At 54.9% G+C, this 27830-nt stretch overlaps 1 protein-coding gene across 1 annotated transcript in view; it reads left to right on the forward strand.

The window, feature by feature from the left end:
- Window positions 1-400: 400 nt before the first annotated feature.
- The window catches only part of LOC119856491 (integrin alpha-X-like), a 52883-nt gene continuing 25453 nt past the window's right edge, over window positions 401-27830 (forward strand). The window contains 32 exon segments of the mRNA XM_038404018.2: window positions 401-552; window positions 3739-3853; window positions 3967-4070; window positions 4469-4533; window positions 6123-6237; window positions 6668-6798; window positions 7060-7205; window positions 7587-7740; window positions 9689-9839; window positions 10214-10287; window positions 10653-10782; window positions 10938-11086; window positions 13080-13220; window positions 13382-13588; window positions 14510-14640; window positions 14937-15094; window positions 15433-15587; window positions 15729-15860; window positions 16977-17050; window positions 17226-17367; window positions 17709-17746; window positions 17748-17820; window positions 19135-19214; window positions 19368-19451; window positions 19603-19681; window positions 19928-20035; window positions 20271-20354; window positions 20530-20643; window positions 20862-20922; window positions 20925-20950; window positions 21110-21220; window positions 21416-21568. Of these exon segments, the coding sequence (XP_038259946.2) occupies window positions 489-552; window positions 3739-3853; window positions 3967-4070; window positions 4469-4533; window positions 6123-6237; window positions 6668-6798; window positions 7060-7205; window positions 7587-7740; window positions 9689-9839; window positions 10214-10287; window positions 10653-10782; window positions 10938-11086; window positions 13080-13220; window positions 13382-13588; window positions 14510-14640; window positions 14937-15094; window positions 15433-15587; window positions 15729-15860; window positions 16977-17050; window positions 17226-17367; window positions 17709-17746; window positions 17748-17820; window positions 19135-19214; window positions 19368-19451; window positions 19603-19681; window positions 19928-20035; window positions 20271-20354; window positions 20530-20643; window positions 20862-20922; window positions 20925-20950; window positions 21110-21220; window positions 21416-21568 (3549 nt within the window). The 5' untranslated portion in view covers window positions 401-488.

Consider the following 27830-nt stretch of genomic DNA (forward strand, 5'->3'; position numbering starts at 1 on the left):
TACCATCTTAAATTAAATGAAACAAGCCCAGAAACAGGTTCCATAGCCTGTCAAATCTTTTTTTAAACTTTCCCTTTATTTTTGAGTAGTTTATGTTTAACATTGGACTGTCGTGTGGTTTTTTTGTTTTTTGGTCTCTGCTGCCTGATTGCATAACTTCCGGTGCCAAAAGAGATGTATGCATGTCTGGTCAGTTTGTATCTCTGGTGTTCGTAACGTTGAGGTTCTACCGTATGCCCATCTATGTCAGTGCAGCTGTTGGTGTGTCTCTCTGTCCATCTGTCTAATTCACTTTAGTTTTCTTCTCTTCTTTTTTTCACTTCTCCCTGCATCTCCCCTGAGATCAGTCCAGTCCCCTCCCCAGGGCTGGTCTCACCCTCCCTTCACAGGATACTGATTGCACTTCTCTTTACTCCAGCACTTCACTGCTTATTCTGCAGGCTGCACCCTCAAATCTCATACCTCCTGGACACGGCTCCCCGCACCCTATGCTGCCCTCCTTCACCCAGCCCATGATGGACCCCCTGCCTCTGCTCATCTACCTGTGCACAGGTGAGTGCCAGCCAGCAGGATGGGGAAAAGCTGAAGTCTCCCATGCAAGATACCCAGTGTGTACAGCTCTAGCAGGGGGATGGAAGCAGCTGGACTGTCAGGATCCCTGGGTTCTGACCTTGGCTCTGGGAGAGGAGTGGGGTCTGGTGGGTAAGAGCAGGGAGGGGCTGGGAATCAGGACTCCTGGGTTCTTTCCTTAGGACTGTGTAGAGGGTGCAATGCAGAGCAGGTGCTCCTCCCCCACTGAGCCTCAGCTCCTCTGGCAGCAGGTTTGAGTGGGTAGCTTTGCCCAGGACCCCCAGCAGTGGGGTCAGAGCACTTCCAGACAGACCCCGTCTGCTATGGTGCAGGCTGTGCAGAGATGCCGATCTCACCCAGCAATTTCCAGGAGTGGCTGGAGAGGATATTCAGGGGGACCCATCAGGGATCTGTAGGGGGGCTGGTTTGGGGGATTTGAGTGGGGAAAAGGGTAACAGGGTTAGCTGGGGGGTGGATTGGCACTGACTTGTCTTAACAGACCTATCCTTCTGTTTCTCTCTCACACTGAACTCCTGTCTCCCAGCCCCACCTGCTTCAACCCACCACAGCCCACTCCCCTCCCAGGACTGGGGCGAGAACCCAGGAGTCCTGACTCACAACCCCACCAGCTCCAACCCACTAGACCCCCACACTCCCTTTAGAAAGGACTGTCTCTCTCCAAGGTTCCCAATTTGAGTTCTCTAGTACAGACGATGGTCCTGGCTCTCCCATCCCCCACCCCTCTAGACTTTTGGTCAGAGACGCATTTGTTCAAGTCATTTCCCCACACCGCCGTGTCCCAACACACCCCACACAGCTCTCTTGGGCCACTCACTTCCTCAGAGTGGTGGTGGCATCACAGCTGTGCTGTCTAGGGTGGAGGAAAGTAATTGTAACTTACCCCCTGCAGTTGCCTGGAGATAGAACCCAGGAGTCCTGATTCCCAGCGCCACCCCCACTCTAGTCAGCATACCTCTCTCCCCCGCCCCCCAGAGCTGGGGGTAGAACCCAAGAGCCCAGCACCACCTCCCCTGGTTCCCCTTTCCCAGCCTCTGCAGCACCTGACTGGTGCCACTCCCAAGTGGGTTGCACCAGAGAACGGGTTGTTTCCCAATTGCTTTGCAGAGCCTTGTAGGCATGGGGCCACCAGTCTGGTACTAGCAGAGCCAGCACTAGGCAGAAAGAAAAGGAGTACTTGTGGCACCTTAGAGACTAACAAATTTATTTGAGCATAAGCTTTTGTGAGCTACAGCTCACTTCATTGGATGCATTCGGTGGAAAATACAGTGGGGAGATTTATATACACACACAGAGAACATGAAACAACGGGTTTTATCATACACACTGTAAGGAGAGTGATCACTTAAGATGAGCTATTACCAGCAGGAAGGAGGGGGGGGGGAAGGAGAAAAACCTTTTCTGGTGATAATGAAGGTGGGCCATTTCCAGCAGTTAACAAGAACATCTGAGGAACAGTGGGGGGTGGGGTGGGGGGAGAAATAACATGGGGAAATAGTTTTACTTTATGTAATGACCCATCCACTCCCAGTCTCTATTCAAGCCGAAGTTAATTGGATCCAGTTTGCAAATTAATTCCAATTCAGCAGTCTCTTGCTGGAGTCTGTTTTTGAAGCTTTTTTGTTGAAGGATAGCCACTTTCCGGTCTGTAATTGAGTGACCGGCGAGATTGAAGTGTTCTCCGACTGTTTTTTGAATGTTATAATTCTTGACGTCTGATTTGTGTCCATTTATTCTTTTACGTAGAGACTGTCCAGTTTGGCCAATGTACATGGCAGAGGGGCATTGCTGGCACATGATGGCATAGATCACATTGGTAGATGTGCAGGTGAACGAGCCTCTGATAGTGTGGCTGATGTGATTAGGCCCTATGATGGTGTCCCCTGAATAGATATGTGGACAGAGTTGGCAACAGGCTTTGTTGCAAGGATAGGTTCCTGGGTTAGTGGTTCTGTTGTGTGTTGTGTGGCTGCTGTTGAGTATTTGCTTCAGACTGGGGGGCTGTCTGTAAGCAAGGCCTGGCCTGTCTCCCAAGATCTGTGAGAGTGATGGGTCGTCCTTCAGGAGAGGTTGTAGATCCTTGATGATGCGTTGGAGAGGTTTTAGTTGGGGGCTGAAGGTGATGGCTAGTGGCGTTCTGTTATTTTCTTTGTTGGGCCTGTCCTGTAGTAGGTGACTTCTGGGTACTCTTCTGGCTCTGTCAATCTGTTTCTTCACTTCAGCAGGTGGGTATTGTAGTTGTAGGAATGCATGATAGAGATCTTGTAGGTGTTTGTCTCTGTCTGAGGGGTTGGAGCAAATGCGGTTATATCGTAGAGCTTGGCTGTAGACAATGGATCGTGTGGTGTGATCTGGAGGAAAGCTAAACGCATGTAGGTAGGAATAGCGGTCAGCAGGTTTCCGATATAGGTTATGTGACCATTGCTTATTAGCACCGTAGTGTCCAGGAAGTGGATCTCTTGTGTGGACTGGTCCAGGCTGAGGTTGATGGAGGGATGGAAATTGTTGAAATCATGGTGAACCCCCATTGCCCCCTTCTTTCTCCCATTGTCCCCTTCTCTCCCCCACATGCCTCCTCCTCTCTCACCACTCTCTGTTGTTCAGGGTGTCACAAGTTACCCTCCATGCGATGCCAGGATGAGGGATGGCGGCAGGTGTTCTAGACCGAGCTGGCTGAAGCTGCAGGCTCTGCTAACCAGATGCCAGGGGGTCTGTGTGTCCCCCATTTCCCTCCTTCCAGTTTTCTGATTTTCCCCAAACCCACAGGGCTCTGCCCCCTTGAGACCTGAAACATCCCCTGAAATTTTGGATGTGATCAGATGTGACATTCAAAGCGCATCATGCTGCAGACAGACACACAGGTCCTCAGACTCCTGTTCTACGTATTCCTGTAGGGCTCAGCCATGGGCCACCACCCTGCTCTGCTAGGGGCTGTACAAACACAGAGCAAAGAGAGTGCGGGGGAAGGGCTGGGAGACAGGACTCCTGGGTTCCATCCCCTGGTCTGGGAGGTGAGTGGGCTTTGGCGGTTTGGAGCAGAGGAGGTTGGGAGTCAGTCCCACAACCTGGAGGGGTTGATGCCTAAGGCCCCACCACTGGCCCCATTCTGCATAGGGGAATCGCTAATGGATGGGTGTTTAACCCCTGCAGTGCTGGCACCGAGCCGTGGATTCAGCGTGGACGTGGAGGTACCCATCACCTTCCAGGAGGCTGCCGCAGGGTTTGGGCAGAGCGTGGTGCAGTTCGGGAGTGCCAGCACCGGGGGGTAAGGGCCAAATGTGGGCTCAGGGCCCCACATGTCCGACTGGGCTGCCCCACCTTGGCCCCCCCAGGGATGATGGGGCGCCCCTGAGCCCCTCTCTTCTCTCTCCCCCACAGGCTGCTCGCCGGGGCCCCGCTGCAGAGAGGAGACGTGAATGAAACCGGCAAAGTCTACAAGTGTAACCCAGGCTCCAGAAGCTGCCAGGCGATCTCCATCCAGAGTAGAGCACCCTCTGCTATGGGGTCTAGTGGGGCAGGCTGTTGGGGGAGGGAACTTGGAGCCAGGACTCCTGGGCTCTATTCCAGTTTCTGGGAGCGGAGTGGGGTCTAGTGGGTTAGAGAGGTGTTGTATGGGGAGCTTGTTCTGTGTCGAGCTCCAGGAAGGAAGTGCAGTTTAGCGGGTCAGAACAATGGGGGCTGGGAATCAGGACTTCCGGGTTCTATTTCCATTCAATTGCAGGGGTATGTGCAATGATTTCCCCTCCTTCCCCACATAACTGGGAAGGAGATTGAGTCAGAAGAGCCATGTGGGGGTGGGGAATGACTCAAAGAAATGATGAACTACACATATCCAGCCACAAGTTTTCTCAACCTGGTGCTGATGCGTCTCTCCTCTCAGGGCCCCCGGATGCAGTGAACATGTCCCTCGGATTGTCTCTGGCGGCCCAGGGCTCCAATCTCCTGGTGGGTACCACATCCAGAGGGGCTGGGGGGGGGGTTCTGGAGCGGCTTTTTTATACCAGGGTATCACCCAGAATTAAGTTCAGTCACTTGCCCAGAATTCCACAGACTTGTCCTCCCCGCAACTACGTTTGTGAGATAGAGTGTCAGCGTGGTGATGTCAAAGGGTGGGTGATAAGCAAGTGACATCACCTGGGGATGACATGAGCACCTGGGGAGCTACCATCACACGGGAAGATGTGACCGTGGGACGTGAACGCCTGTGCGCTGTCCCAGGTTGTTGATAACTGGGGGACATCTGGAGGGGGGATGGATTGCTATTGCAGGAATGGGTGATGTCACCAACACAAGAGCAACTGTGTGGGGATGTCATGGTGGGGGTGGTAAGTGCGGGAGGTCACCCTGACTGGAACTGTGCATTTTCAAAATATTATTTATTGGGTGTATCATGGTAGCGCCCTAGAGCCCCAGGTCCTAGGTCCTGTACAAACACAGAACAACAACACGATACATGGAGGCTTACAAATTAAGTTTAAGATGCGGCAACAGCTAGATACAAGCAGAGACATGGGAGGAGAACAAGGAAACAATGAGACAATATTGGTCGCTATGATCGGCAGTGGTCTCAGCACACCAGCAGCCAAATCGTTGTTAAGTTTCGTTGTAGGCCTCACGGTAAAGGAGAGCTTGAAGGAGGGTTGTGCAGGAGACAAGGCGGTAGTTTTGTGGCCGTTTCCAGGGAGCTCGTCCCAAGTGTGAGGGGTGGCATGAGAGACAGCACAAAGGGGCTGGTTGGAAAATGTAATGGCTGGGCGGTGGAGGCCGGCACAAGGAGCTGATCAGAGATGCGTCTCTACAGCTCAACACAGACTGAGAGATGATAGGTTGGGGGGCGGAGGGGAGAGGCCGATAAGGGCCTAGAAAGGGAAGACCAGCAGCTCGTGTTTGAGGTGATAGAGAAGAGGGAGCCAGGGGAGGGCTGCAAACAGGGGGGTGACGTGGTCACAGCAGCATTCTGAATGGAGATGATCGGGGCGTTGTTGCCATGGCAAGGGGTGAATGGCCTAGGACGCTGTGTAAGGTGGTGGTAGCCAGGTGCCACTTGAATGACTTGTGATGGTGTTGTGCGGGCGACGGTAAGCAAGTGACATCACCACGACTACCATGACTGTGATGATGTTCTGGAGGAATGCGGGAGACCAGACAGTGCAACGAAATGGCAGGGAGGGTGGTAGACCGGTGACATCTCCATGGTGACGGTAACTGCAGAATGACATCACAGGGAGGGTAATGATGGTGCATAGACATAACAGGGAGAGTGGCAACCCGCTGGGTGATGTTGACATGGCAACAGAGACTGAGTGCTGCCATAGCAAGGAGTGTGGGAACCAAGTGATGTCCCCATGTCTCTCTCCTGTCTCTTCTCTGGGAGTCCAAGTGCTGGGTTCTGGGGTCCCATCTGCCCCAAGGGAATCCCCTGCCCCGGCAGAGCCTTTCTTTGCATATCCATGTGGGGGAGCAGGCCCTGGGCTCTCTGCTTCACCCCCAGGGTTCTCATCACCTGCTGACCCCGTCCCTCTCTCGCGGCCCAGGTGTGCGGCCCCACGGTGCACCGGGCCTGCGGGGAGAACATGTACGTCAACGGCTACTGCTTCCTCCTGGACCAGAGCCTCCGGCAGGTCCAGCGCATCCCGGACACCCTGGCAGGTATGGGGCAGCTCCATAGGGAGGAACCAGCATTCAGGGGTCATGGGTGGGGGAGAAGAGGAGATGGGTCTAGATAGGCCCATGGGCCTGATATGGGTTGGGATAGCAGGCCAGGTGGGCCCATTAGTTTGATTCAGGATGTCAGTGGGAGATAGGAGTCCTGGGTTCTGTCCCAGCTCTGGGAGGGGGTGGGGTGTATTTTTTTCATCCCAGTGCACGTCATGCTGTACGCTTAGGCGTACCCTCAATGGCAGGGACAGAATGATATTGCGACAGAGGGGCCCCTTGGTCTGATCTGGGGTTACAGGGAGGGGGCAGGATACCAGGTTAGATGGACCCACTGGTCTGGTCTAGCTCTTTCTACTGGGTTTTCTCCATGTTTGTGGAGTTAAGTCAGGAGTCGGACATATTTCTTTCCTGTCCCACTCAGAGTGCCCCAGACGTGCCACAGACATAGTGCTCCTCATTGATGGCTCGGGCAGCATCGTACCTGAGGACTTTATAAAGATGAAGATGTTTCTCGCTGAGATCATGAAGCGTTTCCGCAGCACCGACACGCAGGTAACAGACAGAGGCTGAACCCTGACTACTTACCCTGCCCCTCGCAGTCAGTGCTGACCCCAGTACCCCAGTGTGGCGCTAGGGGGCGCTGTGCTGCAGGGAGCAGCAATGGATTTTGCATCCAAAACCAGGAAAAAATTCCCAAAGAGCCAGCGACATCCCGACCGCTTGCCCCAGCCGTTAACGTCGTCTGATTCCTGCTTTTCTGACCCTCCACCCCTGAGGTTGTTTTTTTCTCTTCTCCCCTGCCTCCTCCTGCAGTTTGCCCTCATGCAGTACTCACACAGATTTAGAGAGCACTTCGACTTCTTCCAGTACAGGAGGAGTCGCGACCCCAGTCGCCTCCTCAGGTCGGTCGTGCAGCTCCTGGGAGCGACGTACACAGCCACCGCCATTCAGGAAGTGGTGTAGGTATTGCCCTGCTCCCTGTGCTGACTCCACAGGGAATGGGCTGTAATGACATGCTAAGGGATAGGGACTCAGGACTCCTGGGTTCTATCCCCCGCTGTGGGAGGGGACTGGGGACTACTAGGTTAGAGCGGGGTGGGGATGCTGGGAGCCAGAACTCTGGGATTCTAGTGCCAGCTCCGAGTCTCTGTTGCGTTGTGACTTTAAGCAAGTGACGTCCCCGCCCTGTGCCTCAGTTTCCCCATCAGTAAAATGGGGGCATGACACTGACCTCCTTTGTGAAGGACTTTGAGATCTGCAATGCCAAAGCAGTGGATGAGCGCTAGGTGTTATTACATATCAATAACCCTCCCAGGCATTGCCCATCCTCCCTTTTCCAGGCAGAAGCTGTTCACCTCTTGGAGAGGAGCTCGGGATGAGGCCACCAAGATTCTCATTGTGATCACAGATGGGGAGAAATCTGGAGACCCGCTTTCTTATTCAGATGTCATACCTGAGGCTGAGAGAGCTGGAATCATCCGCTACGCCATCGGGGTGAGCCGCAGCTGTGTGGAGAACTAGTATGGATCTGAGCCCATGTCCAGGGACATGGGATGGGGTGTGTGGTTCCCATCAGATAATGGAAAAGAACTCACCTTGGGTTGTAATTGGGTCAATGTGTAATTGGCTCCTCTGTTGTTCAGGTTGAGCAGAGCTTTCTAATTAAAGGTTGGGTTTTCTGACTGCCCTACAGTCCACGTGCTGACTCAGATTGCCATGAAATTTGGAATTTCTCATGGGGACAAAGGTTAGGATTGTTGGTCCAAATTTGGGGTTCCTGACATACAGCCACCCAGTTAACCAGTAAAATCATCAGTTCTTTTTTGCACACACCTGAAGCTCAAAAAGTGGCTCTGAATCTCTCCAAACTGATCTCAGTCGCTTGACATTTATCTCCACTAGTGCACGGCACCCACTGCTCCTCTGGGGAAGAAGTATTCAAAAGATTATTAATCTTAGACAATGGCTGCCTAGAATGACACATGCCAAAATGCTGAGCCAAAGAGATTGAAATGAACATCAAGATCTAGGTCTCTTTTGAAGCAAGAGGCTATTCATGCGGTTCAAGGTGACAGCAGGTTGCCATTGACCCTGAATTGGTCCTGTGGGTTTGGTCCCTACTATTGGCTAACATTCCTTGCATTCTGCAGTGTCTCCTTTTGGATTTTTTTGCCCTGAGATCAAAATTTCCAGCTGAAGAGCCATATTTAAAAGTGCTCTAAAACCCACATGAATGCTTTGAATTTGTGTAAGAGGTATGGTCAAGGGAATCAACATTGATTAAACAGATGGCTGATGAAAGACAGTAAAGGAAAATGTAATTGTGTCTCCTGAACAATGGAACTGAGCGTGAACAATAGAAGCTGAGTTATTCCATTAACTTCCTTAATGCAGAGTTAAGGTTTCCCAGTGCTGCTTCCTGCCCTTCCCGAACATGGAAAGTGGCTGCACTTAGGCCTCTGAAATCCATGAAATACACAGTTAAGGCAAACACCCTCACAACCTTAACTCTGCCCTCTTTGAGCCATGCCCCAGCACACCAGGAACACACACTGGCCCTTACAGATGCTACAGAGCACTGGGCGCAGAGCACATGAGCACTACGGGGCCAGGCCCATCATCTTCCCTTTGCCAAGGCAAAACTCGGGTTTAGAGTCATAGATTCCCAGGCCAGAAGGGACTTCTGCAATCATCTAGTCTGAGCTCCCATGTACTACAGGCCAGAGAACAGCTCCAAATAATCCTTGCTGGAACCAGAGCAGATCTTTTAGAAAACTAGCCAGTCCTGAGATAAAAATTGCCAGGGATGGAGAATCCACCACAGCCGGTAGTGAGCTGCTCCAATGGTTAATTCCCCTCACGGTTAAACCTGACACTTTCTTTCCAGTCAGAATGGGTGTAAATTCGGCTTCCAGCCACTGGACCTTGTTTGACCTTTGTCTGCTACTTCTCTCAGGCTCAGTAACCGGGAGGTGCCTGACTCCACCTCTGAACCTACTGCACACAACCCACCCAGACTAGCGCAGTGGTCCCGGCCCTTCACCCCTTGCCCTGAGGTGTCCCCCAGAGACATTGCCCACACTCACCCCTCACTAGCCCTGGAGGTTGAATCATGCAGGGCCCCAGAGTGCTGACAATCCCCATGACAAGAAGACCCCTGTGCCCCGCTGCTGGTACAACCGACAGAACTTGGTGCTGAAATGAGGCAGGCTCCATAACTCCAGGCATGAGGGCACCTCTCCTCACATCACAGTGACACTTGTGCCAAACTGCTCCAGCGGCCCACCACCCTCCATTCACCGGAGCAGCACATGGCGCTGGCTGAGCTGTGCCTCTCTAGGGCCCAGCAGGGCTCGGGGTGGGTGGGTGTTGGCCCAGGGCTCTGGGCTGTGACTGAAGCCGATGCCCTGGTCTCCCCTGTACCTCCCTCTATGCCGTGAAGGTCGGTGATGCCTTCTCCAGCTCTGCAGCCCAATGGGAGCTACAGGAGATCGCCTCTAAACCCACTGACGAGCACATCTTCCGGGTGGACAATTTCGACGCCCTCCAGGGCATCCAGAGCCAGCTGCAGGAGAAGATCTTCGCCATCGAAGGTACCAGAGCTGGGTGAGGGGCCGCACTTGCCCTGGAGCTCTAGAAATGGGTTTTCAAGGCAGAGATGGGACAGGGAGCTGCTAGGAATCCAGAGCTCAAATAGGCCCCAAATATTCTCTCTTTCCCCATCCAACATCTATCTACTGATCTATCTCCAGAAATGCCCCTGATGCCTTTCTCATCCGGGGGCCCCCGGGCAGGGGACTGGCTGGCTCAAGGGGCTGAGGAATGGGATACGGGGCCTTTTCTCCAGGGGGCCCTGGATCCAATCCAGCCTCGAGGTGGGGAAAAGGGCTGACTCAGGGAATGGATCATGGGGCCTTTACTGTCTCTGATGATCTCTCCTGTGTCTGTCTGTCTGTCTCTCCCCCAGGCACCCAGTCCCAGAGCGGCAGCTCCTTCCAGCTGGAGATGTCCCAGGAAGGATTCAGCTCCCTGCTGTCCCCTGTGAGTAATGCCTGGCCCCGGGGTTTGTCCCATGCTGACGTGCGCTGGGGCCCTGACGGCGCTTTCAAGCTAAGAAGGAGCTGGTTGGCTTAGTGCTTGCAGGGGAGACAACCCTAAACTAGCCCAGAGCAGTGCAAGGGGCACCCCCCTCCCTGCCAGGGCAGACACTAGGGGGCTCTATGCTGCAGCGAGTGGTGTGGGGGCCCAGTAGGGGGTGCTCCCTCCCCTGGCCATCAGCACTGACCCCAGTATCCCAGCACGATGCTAGGGGGCGCTGTGCTGTAGGTAGTGGCCTTGTCTAGTAAATACGTGCTGTGCTGTCCGTTCCCTGTAATCAGTCCCCTTTGCCGTGCCTGTCGATTTAGGAGGGGCCTGTGCTGGGAGCGGTGGGAGCCTATGACTGGTCCGGTGGGATATACTTGTATGGGAGCGGCGGGAAGCCGAGCTTCATCAACGTATCCAGAACTTCCGCTGACATGAATGATGCTTATCTCGGTAAGAACAAACCCACCGAGCTTCCCTTACCTATTTAAACAGCCCCCACACCTCGCCCCAGAGGTGGCTGCATCTCAGTTCTGGGAAAGTTCTGTGCAGCCCTGTTGTAGGGCTATTTCCCATCTCACCTCCCCATGTCCCTCTCTTCCTTTGAGGTTATTCATCTCAGGTCATCACAGCCAATGGGCAGAGCAGCTACGTGGTCGGGGCCCCTCGCTACCAACATGCCGGCAAAGTCGTCCTGTTCAGCCGGGATACCAAGGATGGGGAATGGACACCCAGATCACAGCTGTTGGGAGAGCAGGTATGGGGAGCGTTACTGGTAATATGGAGTATGGGTATGAGAGAGATAGGGCTGGAGGAAGCCAGTAAGATTTTGACATTGTGTAATATTTGCGTTTGGATTCACCTTCAGGAACAATTCAGTCAGAGAGCCTCAGGCAGGGGATAAATTTGACTGGTTTAGAGAATTGCACCGCAGCTGACGTTCAGCATCTCTCCCACATCCCACTGTTATTATCTTCACTGAGAGTCTAGACAGAATTCATCAGATGGATATGGATGGAGGCCCAGACCCACCAAGGGACTTAGATGTTGTGATGCTGCAGGGAGGCACCTACCCCTGCCAGTGATCCATGAAGGGGGGAAAGATAGGCGCTCTTCCACCTAGCTCAAATGTCTGCCCTCATCCAGTAGGCATGCTCAGAGCCAATAAGATCTTCACAAATCAGACACAGGAGATGAGGGAGGGCCTCCCTTACAGCAAATTCATGGCCGTTAAAAACACGTCTTGGACTGTGGAATCTGGTCTCCCCTATGAAATCTGGTCTTTTGTGTACTTTTACCCTATACTATAAAAGTATCCTATACTATAGGGTAAAAGTATACAAATGTAAACAACATTTCTCAAACTGGGATTACCTACCTAAAGGGGGTCACAGTATTGCCACCCTTAATTCTGTGCTACTGCTGGCGGCAGGACTGCCTTCAGTGCCAGACACCCGGCCAGCAACCACTGCTCTCTGGCCACCCAGCTCTGAAGGCCGTGTAGAAGTAAAGGTGGCAATACTGTGACTCCCCCCCCCCCCCATAGCCTTGCAACCCCCTTTTGGGTTGGGACCCCAGTTTGAGAAATTCTGAGTCTTAAGGGCTTTGCATGTTTATATTTTGCCTTTTTAAATACAAATTCATATTTTGTTACAACACCGTGACATTTAAGATTTAAATATCTGAAACTGTGAAATTCAAGATTTTTAAAATGCTGTGACCGTGAAATGTACAAAAATGGACTGTGAATTTGGTAGGGCCCTACTTATCGGCTGGGGCTTAGATTCCTCATCAGGTCACAGGCGACCACGGGTTCAAGTTCTTGCTTTGCCTGATGAGGAAGAAAGATTTAACCAGGGCTCTGCCACCTCTCAGGGAGTGCTCTGACCACTGGGCTGTAGAGTGGTTGTGATCTGTACATGTTCTGCATCCCAACTGATATTTAATAGTCAATTAAAGTTGAACTTTAACAGGAGAGACTGAGGGAGCCCACAGCTCAGGGGTTAGGGCACTGACCTTAGATATAGCAGACCCCTGTTCAACTCCTTCTCCTCTGACCACACATACCAGATGGTGCCCTGCAGGTGGAGGAGCACCTGTCTTCTCCCAGTTTGTGGATCATGCTGGGGTGTGGTGGGAAATGGGCAACTGGCTGCTTAGAGTAAGACAGGAGTGCACATGCCCTGCCCTTGAGGCAGCAACATAAGGAGCTTCTACTGCAAAAATTTAGGCACCAGGTCAGGTTAGGCACCTGAAGGGGTCAGCAGCAGCCATACAGAGGTTTTGTGAATCATAGTGCACCTAAAGTCTGGGGTTAGGCACATAAGCATCTTTGTGGATCTGGGGCCAGAGAGACTTCGGCAAGGAAAAACATTGCTAGTGATATTAGCAGTGTTCGAAAGGATCACACTACACTAATGAAGTGAATTTCTCCAAGATCTAACTGCCTATACATTCCAGCTGAACAGAACTTATAAGAGTGACTCAGTCAGTGAACAAACTTTACTCATGCTAGCACAACCTCTAAAAGAATTGCACCACAACTAGCATTCAGCATCTCTCCAAGATCTAACTACCTATTTGTTCAAGAACACTTTCAGCGATTGCGCCACCGGCCGTGCAGCGAGAGGATGAGACTAAGGATGGAATGAGGATTAGGACTGAATCCTTATCCCCATAGGGTGAGAAGGGTCCCCGTGGGAGAAGGAGGAGGTGATTAAATTAAAGGGGTGACTTATCTGCCTCTCCAGATTGGCTCATATTTTGGGGGTACACTGTGCGCTGTGGACCTCAACAGAGATGGGAACACGGACCTGGTTCTAATCGGAGCCCCCATGTACCATACACGTCTGAATGGAGGATGGGTCTATAACTGCCTGATTAACTGGCCGGTAAGAAAAAGGATGGAGTCAGTTCTGGCCCAATGCCCCAGAGCGGTGCCAAGGAGCGTTGTCCTGCAGAGAGAGGGAAAGATGGTCAGCAGTGGGGGTACTCTCTGCTGGAAGTCAGTGCTGATCCTTTCCCCATGTGTTTCCTTCGATGGGGCCTGCAGGGGATGACACTGATCTGCACCAAGACACTGCAGGGGCAGACGGGGCAGGCGTTCGGACGCTTTGGGGCCAGCATGTCCGAAATCGGGGACATCAGCGGGGACGGACAGACGGATGTGGCCATCGGGGCCCCCATGGAGAATGACAATCATGGGGCCTTGTATATCTTCCATGGGGAAAAGGGAGGCCTCAGTCCCCATTACAGACAGGTGAGCCCAGCTCCTGCGGGGAGGGGTCACCACAACACCCCAAAGTGACATGATGGGGCCCCACAGCCCCCTAGTGCCGACTAGCCTGCAGCTTGTTAGAGACTAACAAATTTATCTGAGCCTAAGCTTTCGTGACGTACAGCCCACTTCATCGGATGGAATCCTGGAATGCATCCGACGCAGTGAACTGTCGCTCACGAAAGCTTAGGCTCTAATAAATTTGTTAGTCTCTAAGGTGCCACAAGTCCTCCTTTTCTTTCTGCGAATACAGACTAACACGGCTGCTACTCTGAAACTTGTAGCCGCCCCTTCCCCACCCCTCACCCACCACTGCCCCCTAGTGCCCATTATACAGTACAGCCGCCCCGGCCCCCCCCCCCCCCTCCGCTGCCCCCTAGTGCCCACTGTACAGTACAGCTGCCCCTCCCCCACCCCCACCCTCCCCTGCCCCCTAGTGCCCATTATACAGTACAGCCGCCCCTCCCCCACCCCTCCCCCTCCGCTGCCCCCTAGTGCCCACTGTACAGTACAGCCGCCCCTCCCCCACCCCTCCCCCTCCGCTGCCCCCTAGTGCCCATTGTACAGTACAGCCGCCCCTCCCCCACCCCTCACCCTCCGCTGCCCCCTAGTGCCCATTGTACAGTACAGCCCCCCCTTCCCCACCCCTCCCCCTCCACTGCCCCCTAGTGCCCATTGTACAGTACAGTCGCCCCTCCCCCACCCCTCCCCCTCCGCTGCCCCCTAGTGCCCATTGTACAGTACAGCCGCCCCTCCCCCACCCCTCCCCCTCCGCTGCCCCCTAGTGCCCATTGTACAGTACAGCCCCCCCTTCCCCACCCCTCCCCCTCCACTGCCCCCTAGTGCCCATTATACAGTACAGCCGCCCCTTCCTCACCCCTTACTGCTCTCTCTGCCCCACAGCGCATCGAGGGGTCACAGTTTCCCAGCAGGCTGCACTACTTTGGCCAGGCCGTCAGTGGCGGGACAGACCTGACGGGGGACGGACTGCCAGACATCGCGGTGGGGGCAGAAGGGCAGATCCTGCTGCTGAGGTGCGTTACTCTGTGTCGTTGCACGGCTCCACATGGCAGTCACAGACAGCACCAGTGTGTGTGTGTGTGTGTGTGTGTGTGTGACTGGTGCCCCCTACTGGAGAATGGCACAATGACAGCTCTGCTGCTCCCTTCTCTGCCCCCCAGCATCTCCTCTAGCAGAGCTGCGTGTCCATAACCCATCTCCCTGGGGTGCTGTGAGCACATCCAGGCTGGGTGGGAGACTCAGGGGAGGGAGGGGGCCTGGCCCCATTGCAGGGAGCAGCTGGGTGATGGTTCTGTTCCTCCCATGGCAGGTCCCGGCCAGTGCTCAGAGTCGTGGTCTCCATCAGCTTCCAGCCCCCCACGATCCCAACCTCGGCCTTTGACTGCCAGGAGCAGGAGCAGCTCAACACGGAGGCCAGCAGGGCAAATATCTGCTTCACCGTCACTAAGAGCACCTTGGACAGCCTAGGTCTGACCAAACCCCCCCCCCTCCACTCCCTCCTAAGAGAGCCAGTCTCCTGCCCTGGGGTTGGATTGGAACCAGCACCCTCTAGGGGGGAAAGGCCCCGTGTCTCATTCCACACCCCTCTGAGCCAGCCAGTGCCCCATCCTGGAAGCGGATTGGAGCCAGTGCCCCCAAGAGGGGAAAGGCCCCATATTCCATTCCCACCTCCTGAGCCAGCCAGTCCCTGCCCTGGGGCGAGATTGGAGCTGGTGCCCCCCTAGAGAGGAAAGGCCCCATGTTCTGCATCCCATTAATGATCCTGCTCTCCCGTCTCTCTGACCCTCATTTCTCCTCTGTGGTAGGCAACGGGATCTCCAGCACCATCCAGTACAGCCTGTCCCTGGACCCCGGGCGGATGAAGATCCGAGCCGCCTTTGACTCCACCGGCCCCGTCCTGAGCAAGGAACTGCGGCTCGGCATTGAGAAGAAATGTGAGACGTACCAGATAAAGTTACCTGTGAGTGCAGGGTCCCAGCTCCTTCCCCTCCCGCTGTGTCTGCCCCTCCAACCCTGTCCCTTGCTCCCAAATCATCCAGAGAACAAACCTCTCTATGGATCCCACCTTTCCTCATGGCTCGCTACGCGTCTGTCTCCCCAGATCTGTCCTGAGGACACTCTGACCCCCATCACCCTACGCCTCAACTACACCCTGACGGGGGAACCCATCGCTGCTGCCAGTGGCCTCAGACCCATCCTGAGTGAGGAGTCTGCACGGGTGTCTATAGGCTCGGTAAGGCTGCCGGGGCCAGGCAATGGTGTTTGTGACTGTCTGCAGAGGTTTTAGTGGGTGTGCTTTTGGTGACAGTGCCAGTGCAGACTGTATCAATGCTTGGTGTTAATGCATGAGATAGTGGTGTGGGTGAGTGTTTGAGGCTTTAGAGGTTGTGTTGTTGGTGACATTGTTGATTCAGACTGTGGTGATCTTGGTGAGGTTATCGTCTGAGGTTGTAGTGATTGTGTTGGTGACATTGGTTTAGATTAGACTGTACTGGTCTTGATGGCAGTGTGAGGTGAGGTTATAGTGGTTTTGTTGTTGTTGACATTGCTGGTTCAGACTATACTGATCTTGGTGACTGTCTGAGGCAAGGTTGTAGTGACTGTGTTGTTGATGCTGATGTTGGTACAGGATATATTGGTGGTGGTGGGGAGATTGTAGTGGTGTTGGTGACAGTGTTGGTTGAGGATGTTGTGGCTGTGTAAGTTACATGTTGGGACTGTACTGGTAGGTGGTTGCCATTTAGACTGTAATGTTGGTGGAAGTGTAGTCTTAAGAAGAGTGGGTGAGTTGTTGTGACAGTGTTGGTTCAGATTGTATTGATACTGATTGTGGTTACGGTTGAGACTATAGAGGTGTTGCTGACAGCATTGGTTGCGATTGCAGTGTCTGCATTGTTGGTAACAGTGTTGTTTCAGATTACGTTTTTAGTGGTGGTTGATGAGATTGTAACGGTGTTGGTTACAGCGTTGGCTGAGATGGTAGTGGTTATGATGCTGGTAACAGTGTTGGTTAACACTCTATTGATTGTGGTGGTGATGGCAGGGTTGGTTGTGTGGTTCATAGTGTTGTCAGAGGTTGCTGCAGCTACAATGCTGGTGAAACTGTCAAATCAGTATTGGGGCTGGTGGTTGTTGAGGCTGAGAATGCAGTGGTGGTGGGGACAGTGTTGCGGGAGGTAATTGCGGGTGAGTTCATGGTGACGGTGTTAGTTCAGACTGCACGGGTACTGGTGGTGACAATTGAGATTGTAGGATGAGTGACAATGTTGACTGAGTTTCGCTCCAATTCCCTCGCACCCACCCTGCTCCCTGATTTCTCCCCCCAATCCCTTCCCGGATCTCTCCCTAGCTCCCGTTTGAGAAGGACTGCGGTAGTGACAAAGTCTGCACTGATGAACTACACATTTTCTTCAATTTCTCAGGGTAAGTCACCCCCTCTGCTTTCTCCCCCACACTCCATGGTGAGGCCCGTCTACTCCATCAGGCCTCAGACCATGCCACATCTCCATATGGCTTCTGAGTGGGCACCATTATAGGAAGCTCACAGAGCTGTCAGGGCACTGCCCTGAGGAAGCTCACCCCTTTCTCTCCCCCTTAGCTTGAGCACCCTGGTGGTGGGGGTAACCCCCGAACTCAACACCACTGTCTCCATCCAGAACCGTGGGGAGAATTCCTACAGCACCAGTGTGCGATTCTTCTACCCGGCCGCGCTGTCCTACCGCCGGGTCCTGCTGCTCCAGGTACCACCCAATGCCCCCAAGCACTGCAGATATGGGAGGCAGGACACAGGGGATGGATGTGAGAGATCAGCTGGTGCAGAAAGCAGGCAGGGGCTCAATAGGGGGCGCTGGGCTGCACGGAGCAGGCAGGGGGCTCGACAGGGGGCGCTGGGCTGCAGGGAGGGGTGGGGGGCTGCAGGGGGCACTGGGCTGCAGGGAGCCGGCAGGGGGCTCAGCGGGGGTGCTGGGCTGCAGGGAGGGGAGGGGGGGCTCAGCAGGGGCACTGTGCTGCAGGAGGGAGGAGGGGGCTCAGCAGAGGGTCTGTGGTCCCCGTCTCTCACTGGCTGGTCTCCTGTGCTCAGTCTAACAGGAGGGCCGTGGCCATTAAGTGCAGCTCGGCCGGGGCTCCGAGGAGCGACTCAGAGGAACAGCACCTGCCACGTCAACCACCCCATCTTCTGGAGCGGGTCCGAGGTAGGGACGGGCCCTGGCCTGTGGACTCCCCAGGGGTGAGCCCAGCTGGGGGCAGAGAGGGGCAGTTCCCTGGGGTCAGCCCAGCCCGTGACAAGCGATGTGCTGGGGAAAGCGCCTCGGGGAGCCCAGCGAGTCAGTGCAAACAGAGCCCTGAGGTCACTCCGGGGCTGGGGTCAGGCCCTGCCAGGGCTGCAAACCAAGGGCCAGACTTTGGGGGGCTGGAAATCAGGCCTCAGTGGGGGAGAAAATAACGAGGGGAGGGGCTGTTCCCGCCCACATTTGGGGTACTTAAAAGAAGCGACTCGGGGGGGGAGGGAGGCGACCATGGCTCAGTAAAGGACAAGGGAAAGGGAAGGAGCCAGCGTCATTGTCATGGCTGCCCCCAAACCCATCCCCTCGGACCCAGCGTGACACCACTGGGCCTTCGTCATCCTGATCCTGAGAGGTGTCCTGATCCGATGGGCCAGGCTCAGGGAGAGGGACCCACCTGCCCCTGCCCCCGGCGAGATCCAGACACCACCTGGGATGGGCAACTTTGTCTCCCCACGCCCGCCCCATGGGCTCCTTCCCTTCCCCACCTTCTTTCTTCTCTTCCCGCTCCTCTCCGTCTCAGGAGCGTCTGGCTGAGCCGGCCAAGCCTGTGTGTTGTGCTCGTTGCTGGGAGCCGGGGCCCAGGACGGCGGCGAAATCCAGCGCCCTGCACCAGCCCGAGGCTGGCCCCTCTTGCCAGCTCTCGGAGCAGCTGCTCCGGGGTCTCTCCAGCAGGGAGGCTGCCGGCGAGAGGCAGCAGGGGCGGCAGAAGTGGCAATTTCTCTCTGTGCTCTTTGCTCTCCCACTTGTGCCTCTGCCCGGTGTTGTCCGCTGGGAACCGGGGCTGGACTTTAACCCCCGCGCCCAGGCCGGCTCCAGCCCCTCCACTAACCTCCTCTCCTCCCCCAGCGGCCAGGTATTGCATCCAGAGCCGCTCAGAGGATAAAACACTTTCTCCAGGCGCCGGGCAGGGGGAGGATAAAAGTCTTACTGAACACGTTACATTGCCAAGGCCTTAGCTGATTTCTTCTGCGTCTGTGAGAAAAGGATGGTTAATGGGGTGTGGCCACGGCACGGAGCCGACTGAGGTCTCTGGATCCCAAACCGGGTTAATGCTGTTGGGCAGGGACAGGGTCATGTTGACACCTTTGTCTCTCTGGGCCCATTTATACCATCTAAGTTCATACAACAGTCCCCCAGATCCCCTGTGCCTGCCCCACCCCTGCAGTCTCTGGCAGTTCCCCAGACCCTGAGCCCAGCAGCTCTCACCCGTGTGTTTTCCAGGCCGTCTTCATCGCCACCTTCGACGTCGCCTCTGAAGCCGACCTGGGGGACAGGCTGCAGATCACAGCCAAGGCCAGCAGGTGAGGGGGCCGTGCAGGGCCAGGGGGCGGGGTGGGGGCAGTGGGAGGGGGCCGTGCATGGAGCAGGGCAGGGCAGACTGTGGGGCAGCCTCCCTGCCCAGTTATCTGCCTGCGTCTCCTCACGTCTCTCCCCTTTGCCCTCCCCTCCCCCAGTGACAATGGCGGCCCCATCACCGAGCGCATGATTCACCGGGCGGAGCTGCCGGTCAAGTACGGCATCTTCGTCATCCTCACCAGGTAGGTGAGTGCGGAGACAGAGGGGAGAGCGCCCCCTGCTGGGCCCCCCTCCCCGCTTCCTGCAACACAGCGCCCCCTCCCACCGCCACTCTCCAGCCCCATCCATCACACTCCCGTCTCCCTCCTTCCTTCCGTCCTTTTCCTCCCCCAGCCTCGAGGAGTCGACCAAGTACGTCAACTTCTCCGCCACGGAGGCAGGGACAAGTGAGCCAGTGACACATCGGTACGAGGTGAGGCCGGCGGCACAGAGTGCGAGGGGGGAGATGGGGCAAGAGGGAGGGAGTGGAAGTGGTTGAATGGGATCTAGTGGGTTAGAGCATGGAGGGGTAGGGTGGGGTGGGCAGGGAGCCAGGACTCCTGGGTTCTATCCCCAGCTCTGGCAGGGGAGTGGGGTCTGCGGGTTAGAGCCGGGGCTGGGGGTCAGAGCTCCTGGGTTCTCTTCCTGCAGTGCCCTGTAGCGAGTCTGTTTCTTTCAGGTCAAGAACCTGCGGCAGCGAAACGTCCCCCTCTCGGTCACGTTCCAGTTCCCCGTGGAGCTGAGCGGGGCCCGGGTGTGGGATGCCTCTGAGGTCGTCCCCTCCAAGGTACCTGCCTCTCCCTGCCCTTGTGTGTGTGAGATGGGCCCAGTGACGCCTGCTCTGCCCTACAGCGCCCCCCTGCTGGGACAGGCTGTCTGGGGGGGAAACGCACCATGTCCCCACCCCCTAAACCAGCCAGTCCCCTGTCCTAGGGACGGATTAGAGCCGGTGCCCCATAGAGGGGAAAGGCCCCGTGTCCCCTTCCCGACCCCATTAACGCCGTGTCTCTCTCCCGCCCCAGCCCCAGCTGGCTCAGTGCACCAGTGAGGCGGGAACGCCCGGTTCGAAGGACTTTGTGAAGCAGATGAGCGAGCGCCCCCTGCTGGTGAGTGCAGGCTGGTGTGGATCCCAGCAGTCCCTTCCCCTCCGCACTAACATAGACAGCGAGTGGGGGGGCTCAGCTGGGGGAGGGACCCCTGCTATAAATACCCAGACCCTCATGCCCAGGCTGAACCCCTGCATGCCCCCTGCCTCACCCGGCGATATCCTTCCACCCCCAGGACTGCTCTGTGGCCACCTGTAAGAAGATCCGGTGCAGAATCGCCTCCCTGGAAATGCAGCAGCCGCTGGAGTTCATGATCAAAGGGAACGTCAGCTTCCAGTGGGTCTCCCAGGTACGAGAACTGCCACTGCCGCCCGGCACCAGATGAGAGATCCCCCTGGCCCCCGTGTGAACTCCTCTTCCCCTCCCCAGAGGTGGCTGCATCTCAGTGCTGGGCAAGGGATTGCCCCTGTGTGAACGGCCTGTAAATTGCTCTGGGTCCCTCTGGGATGATGCTCCGGGCTGGTTTGTGTCATTTCTGGTCAGGGACGGTGAATTTCTCTGTTCCAGACTCAGCAGCAGACAGTGAGTCTGGTGAGCGAGGCCCGGATTGAATACGAGGAGAAGAAATACCCCAGGAAGGATTCGTCCAGCGCCAGGTACCAGAGCGATTGTGCCCAGGATAGAGAAAGCATCGGCTAGTGGTTAGAGCTGGGAGCCAGGACTCCTAGGTCCTGTCCCTGCTCTGGGAGGAAGTGGGGTCTGCTTTGATACTGTCAGGACTCCTGGGTCCCCATCTCACAGCTCCTCTCCCCCAGGTGCAGACGGTGGTGGAGCGCTCCGAGGTCTATAACTACCTGCCCATCATCGTGGGCAGCAGCGTGGGGGGCCTGATCCTGCTGGCTCTCATCACCGCAGCCCTCTACAAGGTGAGGGGGGCAGGGCTTGGACCCCTCCCCACAGCTCATCCACCCTGGGGGCGGGGCTGTGGCTCTCCCAGCTGGTGTGAAAGGGGAGAGGGTATTTACTTTGCGGGTTCCCACACCCCATCCCCCCTCCAAGTGTGAGTCCATCTGTTTCTGGCTGGCTGGCTCTCACCATCTCTCTACTCTGTGTCCTTCCAGTTTGGCTTCTTCAAGCGCCAGTACAAGCAGAGGATGGAGGGTGATGGGGCCGAGCCGGCCCAGAGCGATGCCTCCTCTCCCCCCGACGCCCCCCAAACAATAGCTGCACCCACATCACCTCCCCATGGGCTGCTCCAGATCCACACACCAAACTGACAAGCCGGACTTGGAACAAACCTTCAGAGCATCCTGGGGGGAGCCAGGACTCCTGGGTTCTATCCCCAGTGGTGGGAGGGGAATGGGATCTAGTGGGTTAGAGGTGGGGGGTTGGAGCCAGGACTTCTGGGTTCTCTCCCAGCAGTGGGAGGGGAGGGGGGTCTAGTGCATTAGAGCGGGAGAGTCTGAGTCTCTGTGCACCTCAGTTTCCCCACTTGTAACGTGGGGATAATTATCCTGCCATTTTCTATTTATACTGTGAGCTGTTTGGCGCATGGCTTGACTCTTACTGTGAAGATGGCGCTCCCAGAGTAATGGAGCGCCTTGATCTCAGCTGGGCTCCTTGTGGCACCGGGGCCCCCATCTCAGTCAGGGCCTCGAGGTGCTACTGGGTAACGTCCAATAAAGCCAAGCTCTCAGAGTCATTTGCCTGCCTTGCCCAATGTCTCAGGTCATTTCAAACCATCCCCAAATTCAGCGGGTGCGTTTGTGGGCGGGAAAGCGGGATGCGGTGTGGCTCCAGGCCAGGCTTCCAGGCCACGCAAGGGGACGAAATCACTTGCACAACTTATTGTCATGGAGCTCTCTGCTCGACGGCGCCTCCTCGTGGCCACTCTGGGGATTACCTCTGCCCGGCCGATGCCCCTTCCAGTGATTGCATCCCATCACTCTCTAGCACTCTCAGTCCATGGCCCTGCTCTCGCTGGCTGCTACCTCTTCATGACTTGCCCCTCCGGCCAGCTCATTAAGCGGATTCCTTTGCTGGGGTAGGATACTTTCCAACTCTCTCCAGAGAAACCACTCTCAACTGTCCTCACACCCGCTGCCCTGACCCTGTCCCTCCTGCTGTGACCCAGACAGCCTGCTAGCTGGCTGCCCCTGGCAGTACCCCCCGGCAGGGGAACCCAGACCTGCCCTCTTCTCTGGGTTCCACCCCAAGGCCCTTTACCAAACAGTCAAGGTCTGCACATCTTCCGTATCCTCACTGTTTTCACCCCTGGACCACTTCCTACCTTGCTTCCCCTCATCCTAGTCAGCCCCCTCTCTCCTAGGTCTCATGGATTCCTGCCCCTCCTTTCCTCTCCCTTCCCCGCCACACCTCACCCTGCAGCCTTCTCTTTGGTATCAGACTCTTGGCTTGATGTAAACCCTGCCTGGTCCCTCACAAATGAGCCTGCATCCAATTAGCAGCCTCCTTATAGCCTAAATCTCTCCCCTGTTTGCCACTTAATTGGGCCTGCCTGGCCTAATTCAACCCGCTCAGGGCCGGTGTGGGGAGTAAGTCCCTTCACTCTGATTGAAAAGGACAAAATAAATTCCCTCCCCAGCAGATTTACCCTGTGGAATTCCCTGTCACATGAGGTGAGGAGGCCAAGCGCTGTGGTTAGGGAGAATGAGAGGTTGGTATGGACCCTGAGCTGTGTCAGGTCATTTCACAGGAGCTGCAAGCCCCAGCACAAAGTGATGGCAGCTAGCAATCAGTCTAAGCGGCTTATCGAAAGGAAGAGCAAGAGGTCATTGGGTTGCGGTGTTAGGAGAAAATCCCATGTTCTAAAGAGCTCTGGCCCTGGGCTCACCCCCACGTTGCCCCTGACACCATTCCAGCCCCCAGCTGCATAGCCAGATCCCAGGCTCCAACCCTGGGCTCAACCCCCACCATTGCTCTGTCCCCCGCTGCTTCCTTCATCCCTCTATCCAGCCCCCCCATCCTCCCTGCCGCCCCCCTCCACCTCCCCTTAATTTAACAAATTAAGGGGCTTAATTTGTCCCCTAGCTTGCCGGGGCTGAGTAAGTCTCCTGTGAAAAGTGATATTAACAAATATACAACTATCAATTTTCACAGTAGCAGACTTACTATCTAGCAAGTCTGAAAAAAATATCAACCGAAAAAGCAAAACATGCAAAGCACATTATTTGTGTTTCTCTTCTGTTTAGGTCTAAAGAATAGAGACAACTGTACGTTATTTTTATTATTGAGTCTGTAAAAAATAAGCCCTACGTAAATAAATTACAGTGATTTGGACATGGGTATGGACATATTTATTTGTTTTTCCTAAAGTTAATTATGTATTTTAGGAAAAACTGTCAGAGCAACCGCCAGAAAGAGTTGATGGCCACTCTCTGAGGCCACCAAAAAATTTGTTGTGAGAACCCCTGATGTAGTCTGACCTCCTGACTAACGCGGGCCATAGGACTGCCCTGAATTCATCCTGGTTTGAAGCAAAGCAGTGGATCTCTCCGAAAAGAGCACCCAATCTTGAGTTACAAATCGCCGGTGATGGAGAATACACCGTGGTCCTTAGTACATTGTTCCAAAAGTTATTTACCCTCCCTGTTAAGAATGTTATACCTTATCATAGACGATTAGGGTTGTAAGAGACCTCAGGAGGTGTCTAGTCCAACCCCCTGCTCAAAGCAGGACCAACACCCACTAAATTATCCCAGCCAGGACTTTGTCAAGCCTGACCTTAAAAACCTCTAAGGATGGAGATTCCACCACCTCCCGAGGGAACCCGTTCCAGGGCTTCACCGCCCTCCTAGTGAAATAGCGTTTCCTAATATCCAACCTAAACCTCCCCCACTGCAACTTGAGCCCATTGCTCCTTGTTCTCTCATCTGCCACCACTGAGAACAACCGAGCTCCATCCTCTTTGGAACCCCCCTTCAGGTAGTTGAAGGCTGCTCGCAAACCCCCCCTCACTCCTCTCTTCTGCAGACTAAATGACCCAAGTCCCCTCAGTCTCTCTTCGTAAGTCATGTGCTCCAGCCCCCTAAGTATTTTCATTGCTCTCCGCTGGACTCTCTCCAATTTGTCCACATCTTTTCTGTAGTGGGGGGCCCAAAACTGGATAAAATACTCCAGATGTGGCCTCACCAGTGCCAAGTAGAGGGGAATAATCACTTCCCTCGATCTGCTGGCAATTCTCCTATTAATGCAGCCCAATATGCCGTTAGCCATCTTAGCAACAAGGGCACACTGCTGACTCATCCACTGTAATCCCCAGGTCCTTTTCTGCAAAACTGCTGCTTAGCCAGGTGGTACCTAGTCTGTAGCAGCGTGTGGGATTCTTCCATCCTAAGTGCAGGACTCTGCACTTATCCTTGTTGAACCTCATCAGATTTCTTTTAGCCCACTTTGTCTAGGTCATTTTGGACCCTATCCCTACCCTCCAGCGTATCTACCTCTCCCCACAGTTTAGTGTCATCCGCGAACTTGCTGAGGGTGCAATCCATCCTATCATCCAGATCATTAATGAAGATGTTGAATAAAACCAGCCCCAGGACAGACCCCTGGGGCACTCCAGTTATTTCCAGTCTGAATTGGTCTAGCTTCAACTTCCAGCCACTGGCTCTTGTTAGAACTTTCTCTGCTAGACTGAAGAGCCCCCTGTTATGAAATTTCTGTTCCCCATGGATTAAGTCTCCCCTTAACCTGTTCTTTGTTAAACTTGTAACCCTCTGCCCATCAGAGTTGGCAGCAACAAGGGCCGGGTTCAGTATCTAGGGGTTCCATTTCAATAATACAGTGCAAAACCGGCTCAAGCCCCCACCCAGTGACCTGGGACAAATATATACCACCCCCGCTGGGCACCTCCAAGAGGCAATACTTCCCCTCTCACAAGCACAGAGTCTGAGTGTAGCAAAGCCTTTTAATAACAGAGAGAAACAATGTGGCATTATGTTGGGGAAACCCCACCAACAGGATTCCTAATACAACCCATGAGCAAAAACCCACCCCAAGCAAATTCGTCCATGCCCTTTCCCTTTGGTTCTTAAGTCCAGCAACCCAAAATCACCCAAAGTCCCAAAAGTCCAACACCCCAGAAGTCTCTGTCCCTGGTCAGTGCAGCCCCAGGGTTTGAAAGTTTATCTGCAGAGTTTTACCTCCCAACCTGGGTGGAGATGGTGGGGGGTTAAGGGGCACCTTACGTGGTCCAAAGCCGATTGCCCCACCTCTCCACAGGGCTCCGCCCTGCCAGTCACCCCCATGAGCTACTCCAGGTATCCCACAAACTGCTCCGCTCCACCAGCCGCTCTGCTCTGCCAGCCGTCCCACGAACTGCTCCGCAATATATCTTCAGGCTTCCCCCCACTACTTAACACAAACACTCAGTGATTTCATGATTTCAGCTTGTGGTAGGGGAGCCTCAGGGCTGGTGCACCCTTAGCCCAAAGTGAATTCAGCTCAACAGCCTGTAACTAGATTCCTAACAAAATCAAAATTAGCTCTGATATGTCACAATAAGGCAAAACCCTCACCACACCCATCCCAATATCTCTTCATTCACTGGGCGTTGGAACCCATGACCCTTTCCTAGCAAGTGCTGCTTAGTTGATGGTGAGTCCCTCCATCATAACAAAAGGCCAAGTACAGTTCCACTGTCCTTGATTCAAATAATCAGGATAATAACAGTTTATTCCTGCCCCAATAACAGAGAAACTGGGGCTCCTACAGCAGCCAAAGTGACCATCTAGGCAGGGTGGGGGTGCCTATGCAAATGAGATCAGCCCCGATGTTCTTTTCCACAACCCACCATGACTCGCCACCGGATGTCAGGGTAGAGCTCGTCCTGACTCAGCTTACAAACTAAATACTTTGAGCTCCTTGAGGCTGTCACCCGGGATTCCAGCAATGGTTACACCAAGGCCAAATACAGAGGTACAATAACCTCTCTGCTCCAACTCACGATTCCCCTGTTTATCCATCATGCCCTGCCATTCTTCCCTTCAGGGGCTGGGCCCTATGTCTGAAACCAGTGACATCAAACAGCCTTGTCAGAACAAAGGTGTCACGCATAGGTGCCGACTCCGTGGGTGCTCCACTGAAAAAAATTAGTCGGTGCTTAGTGCCCACTGGCAGCCAGCTCCCTCCCTTTCCCCAGCACCTCCTGTTTGCCCGTGGCCCCGCTGATCAACTCCTCCCACTCCCTCCCGGCGCTTCCCAGCCACTGTGATCAGCTGTTCTGCAGTGTGCAGGAGGTGCTAGGTGGGAGGGGGAGGAACAGGGATGGGGCACGCTCAGGGGAGGGGGCAGAACTGGGTAGGAAGAGGCGAGGTGGGGGCTTGGAAAAAGGGCTAGGGTGGTGCATGGGGCAGGGCAGGAGTGGGAAGAGGCAGGGCAGGGACTTGGGGGGAAGGGGTCGGCTGGGGGTGGGGACACAACCTGGGGTGGAGTGGGAGGTTGAGCCCCTGGGGCCCGAAGGAAGCCAGCACCTGTGGTGTCACAGATCCACAGACCTGGTGCTCTCACATGGCTCTGGAACAGTCCCTGGGAGGAGCCCTTCATGTGTCAGCCCCCTTCGGGTCACGCTCTCTCACTAGGGTGAGCCACTTGGCTTCACCACCTCCTAAGACTGAGCCGCGGCGCCTTCAGCCCCCCCCCTCCCCTCGCAACACACCGTGAGCTCTCTGCAGCAAGTCTGCCTGAGTTGGACAGCTGAGAGAGACTTGAACCCCCAAACGGAGCAATGCAGTGACCTCCACCATCAGCGGCTGCAGTGACTTGCAGCCAGCACTGTAAAAGCAGCAGGGTTTATTAGATGGCTGGAGTACAGCATAGAAACTCCGTGGTTAGCACAGAGAGCAGAAAGTTACAGCACGGTCCATCTTGATCAGCCCAGAGCACAGAGCTCTCTGACCCCTCTTTTGTCCCAGTTCAGGAGACCCTCCTGCTTCCAGCAGCCCAAACTTAACAACTCCCCACCGGGCCTCTCCTCAGCCCTTTGTTTAGTCCTCAGTCCCCAGAGCCGGCTGCCCCCTCCTTCCGCAGCGAGCCTGCACCCCAGCGCCCAGCACAGAAAGACCCCGGAGACTGTTGTGCTCTCTCCCCACGGCCGGGTGGGCACATTGGCTGGGTGCCAAGAGTAGGCCAGGCAGATCTCCTTGGGGGGGACATGGAGGCAGGGCTGATTAGCAAAGGATTGGGTGGGTGTGACTGTGGGCAGCTGTGCTTGGCATTTCTGGAGCTGGGCACACACAGAGAGATTCATTCCCCGCGCAACTTACTGGCACATGCGAAACGTGCAACCTTCATGAATATTCTTTTCAATGAAAACAAATCTCCACATGTTTGGTAAATCTAGTGATTTGGGGGGTACAGATCCTAGCTTTTAACAAGAGCGACCTTATGTTTCTGTAAAAAGCAGACCCTTTGATGTGGACAGTGACAGGTTTTTTCCCCAGGCAGCTAAAATAAATAAAATACATTTCACAACAGCTGAGGCCAGAAGGGGCCATGCAGACTATCCAGCGAGACCTT

Source organism: Dermochelys coriacea, chromosome 6, assembly GCF_009764565.3.
Source record: "Dermochelys coriacea isolate rDerCor1 chromosome 6, rDerCor1.pri.v4, whole genome shotgun sequence".
NCBI classification, from domain to species: Eukaryota; Metazoa; Chordata; order Testudines; family Dermochelyidae; genus Dermochelys; species Dermochelys coriacea.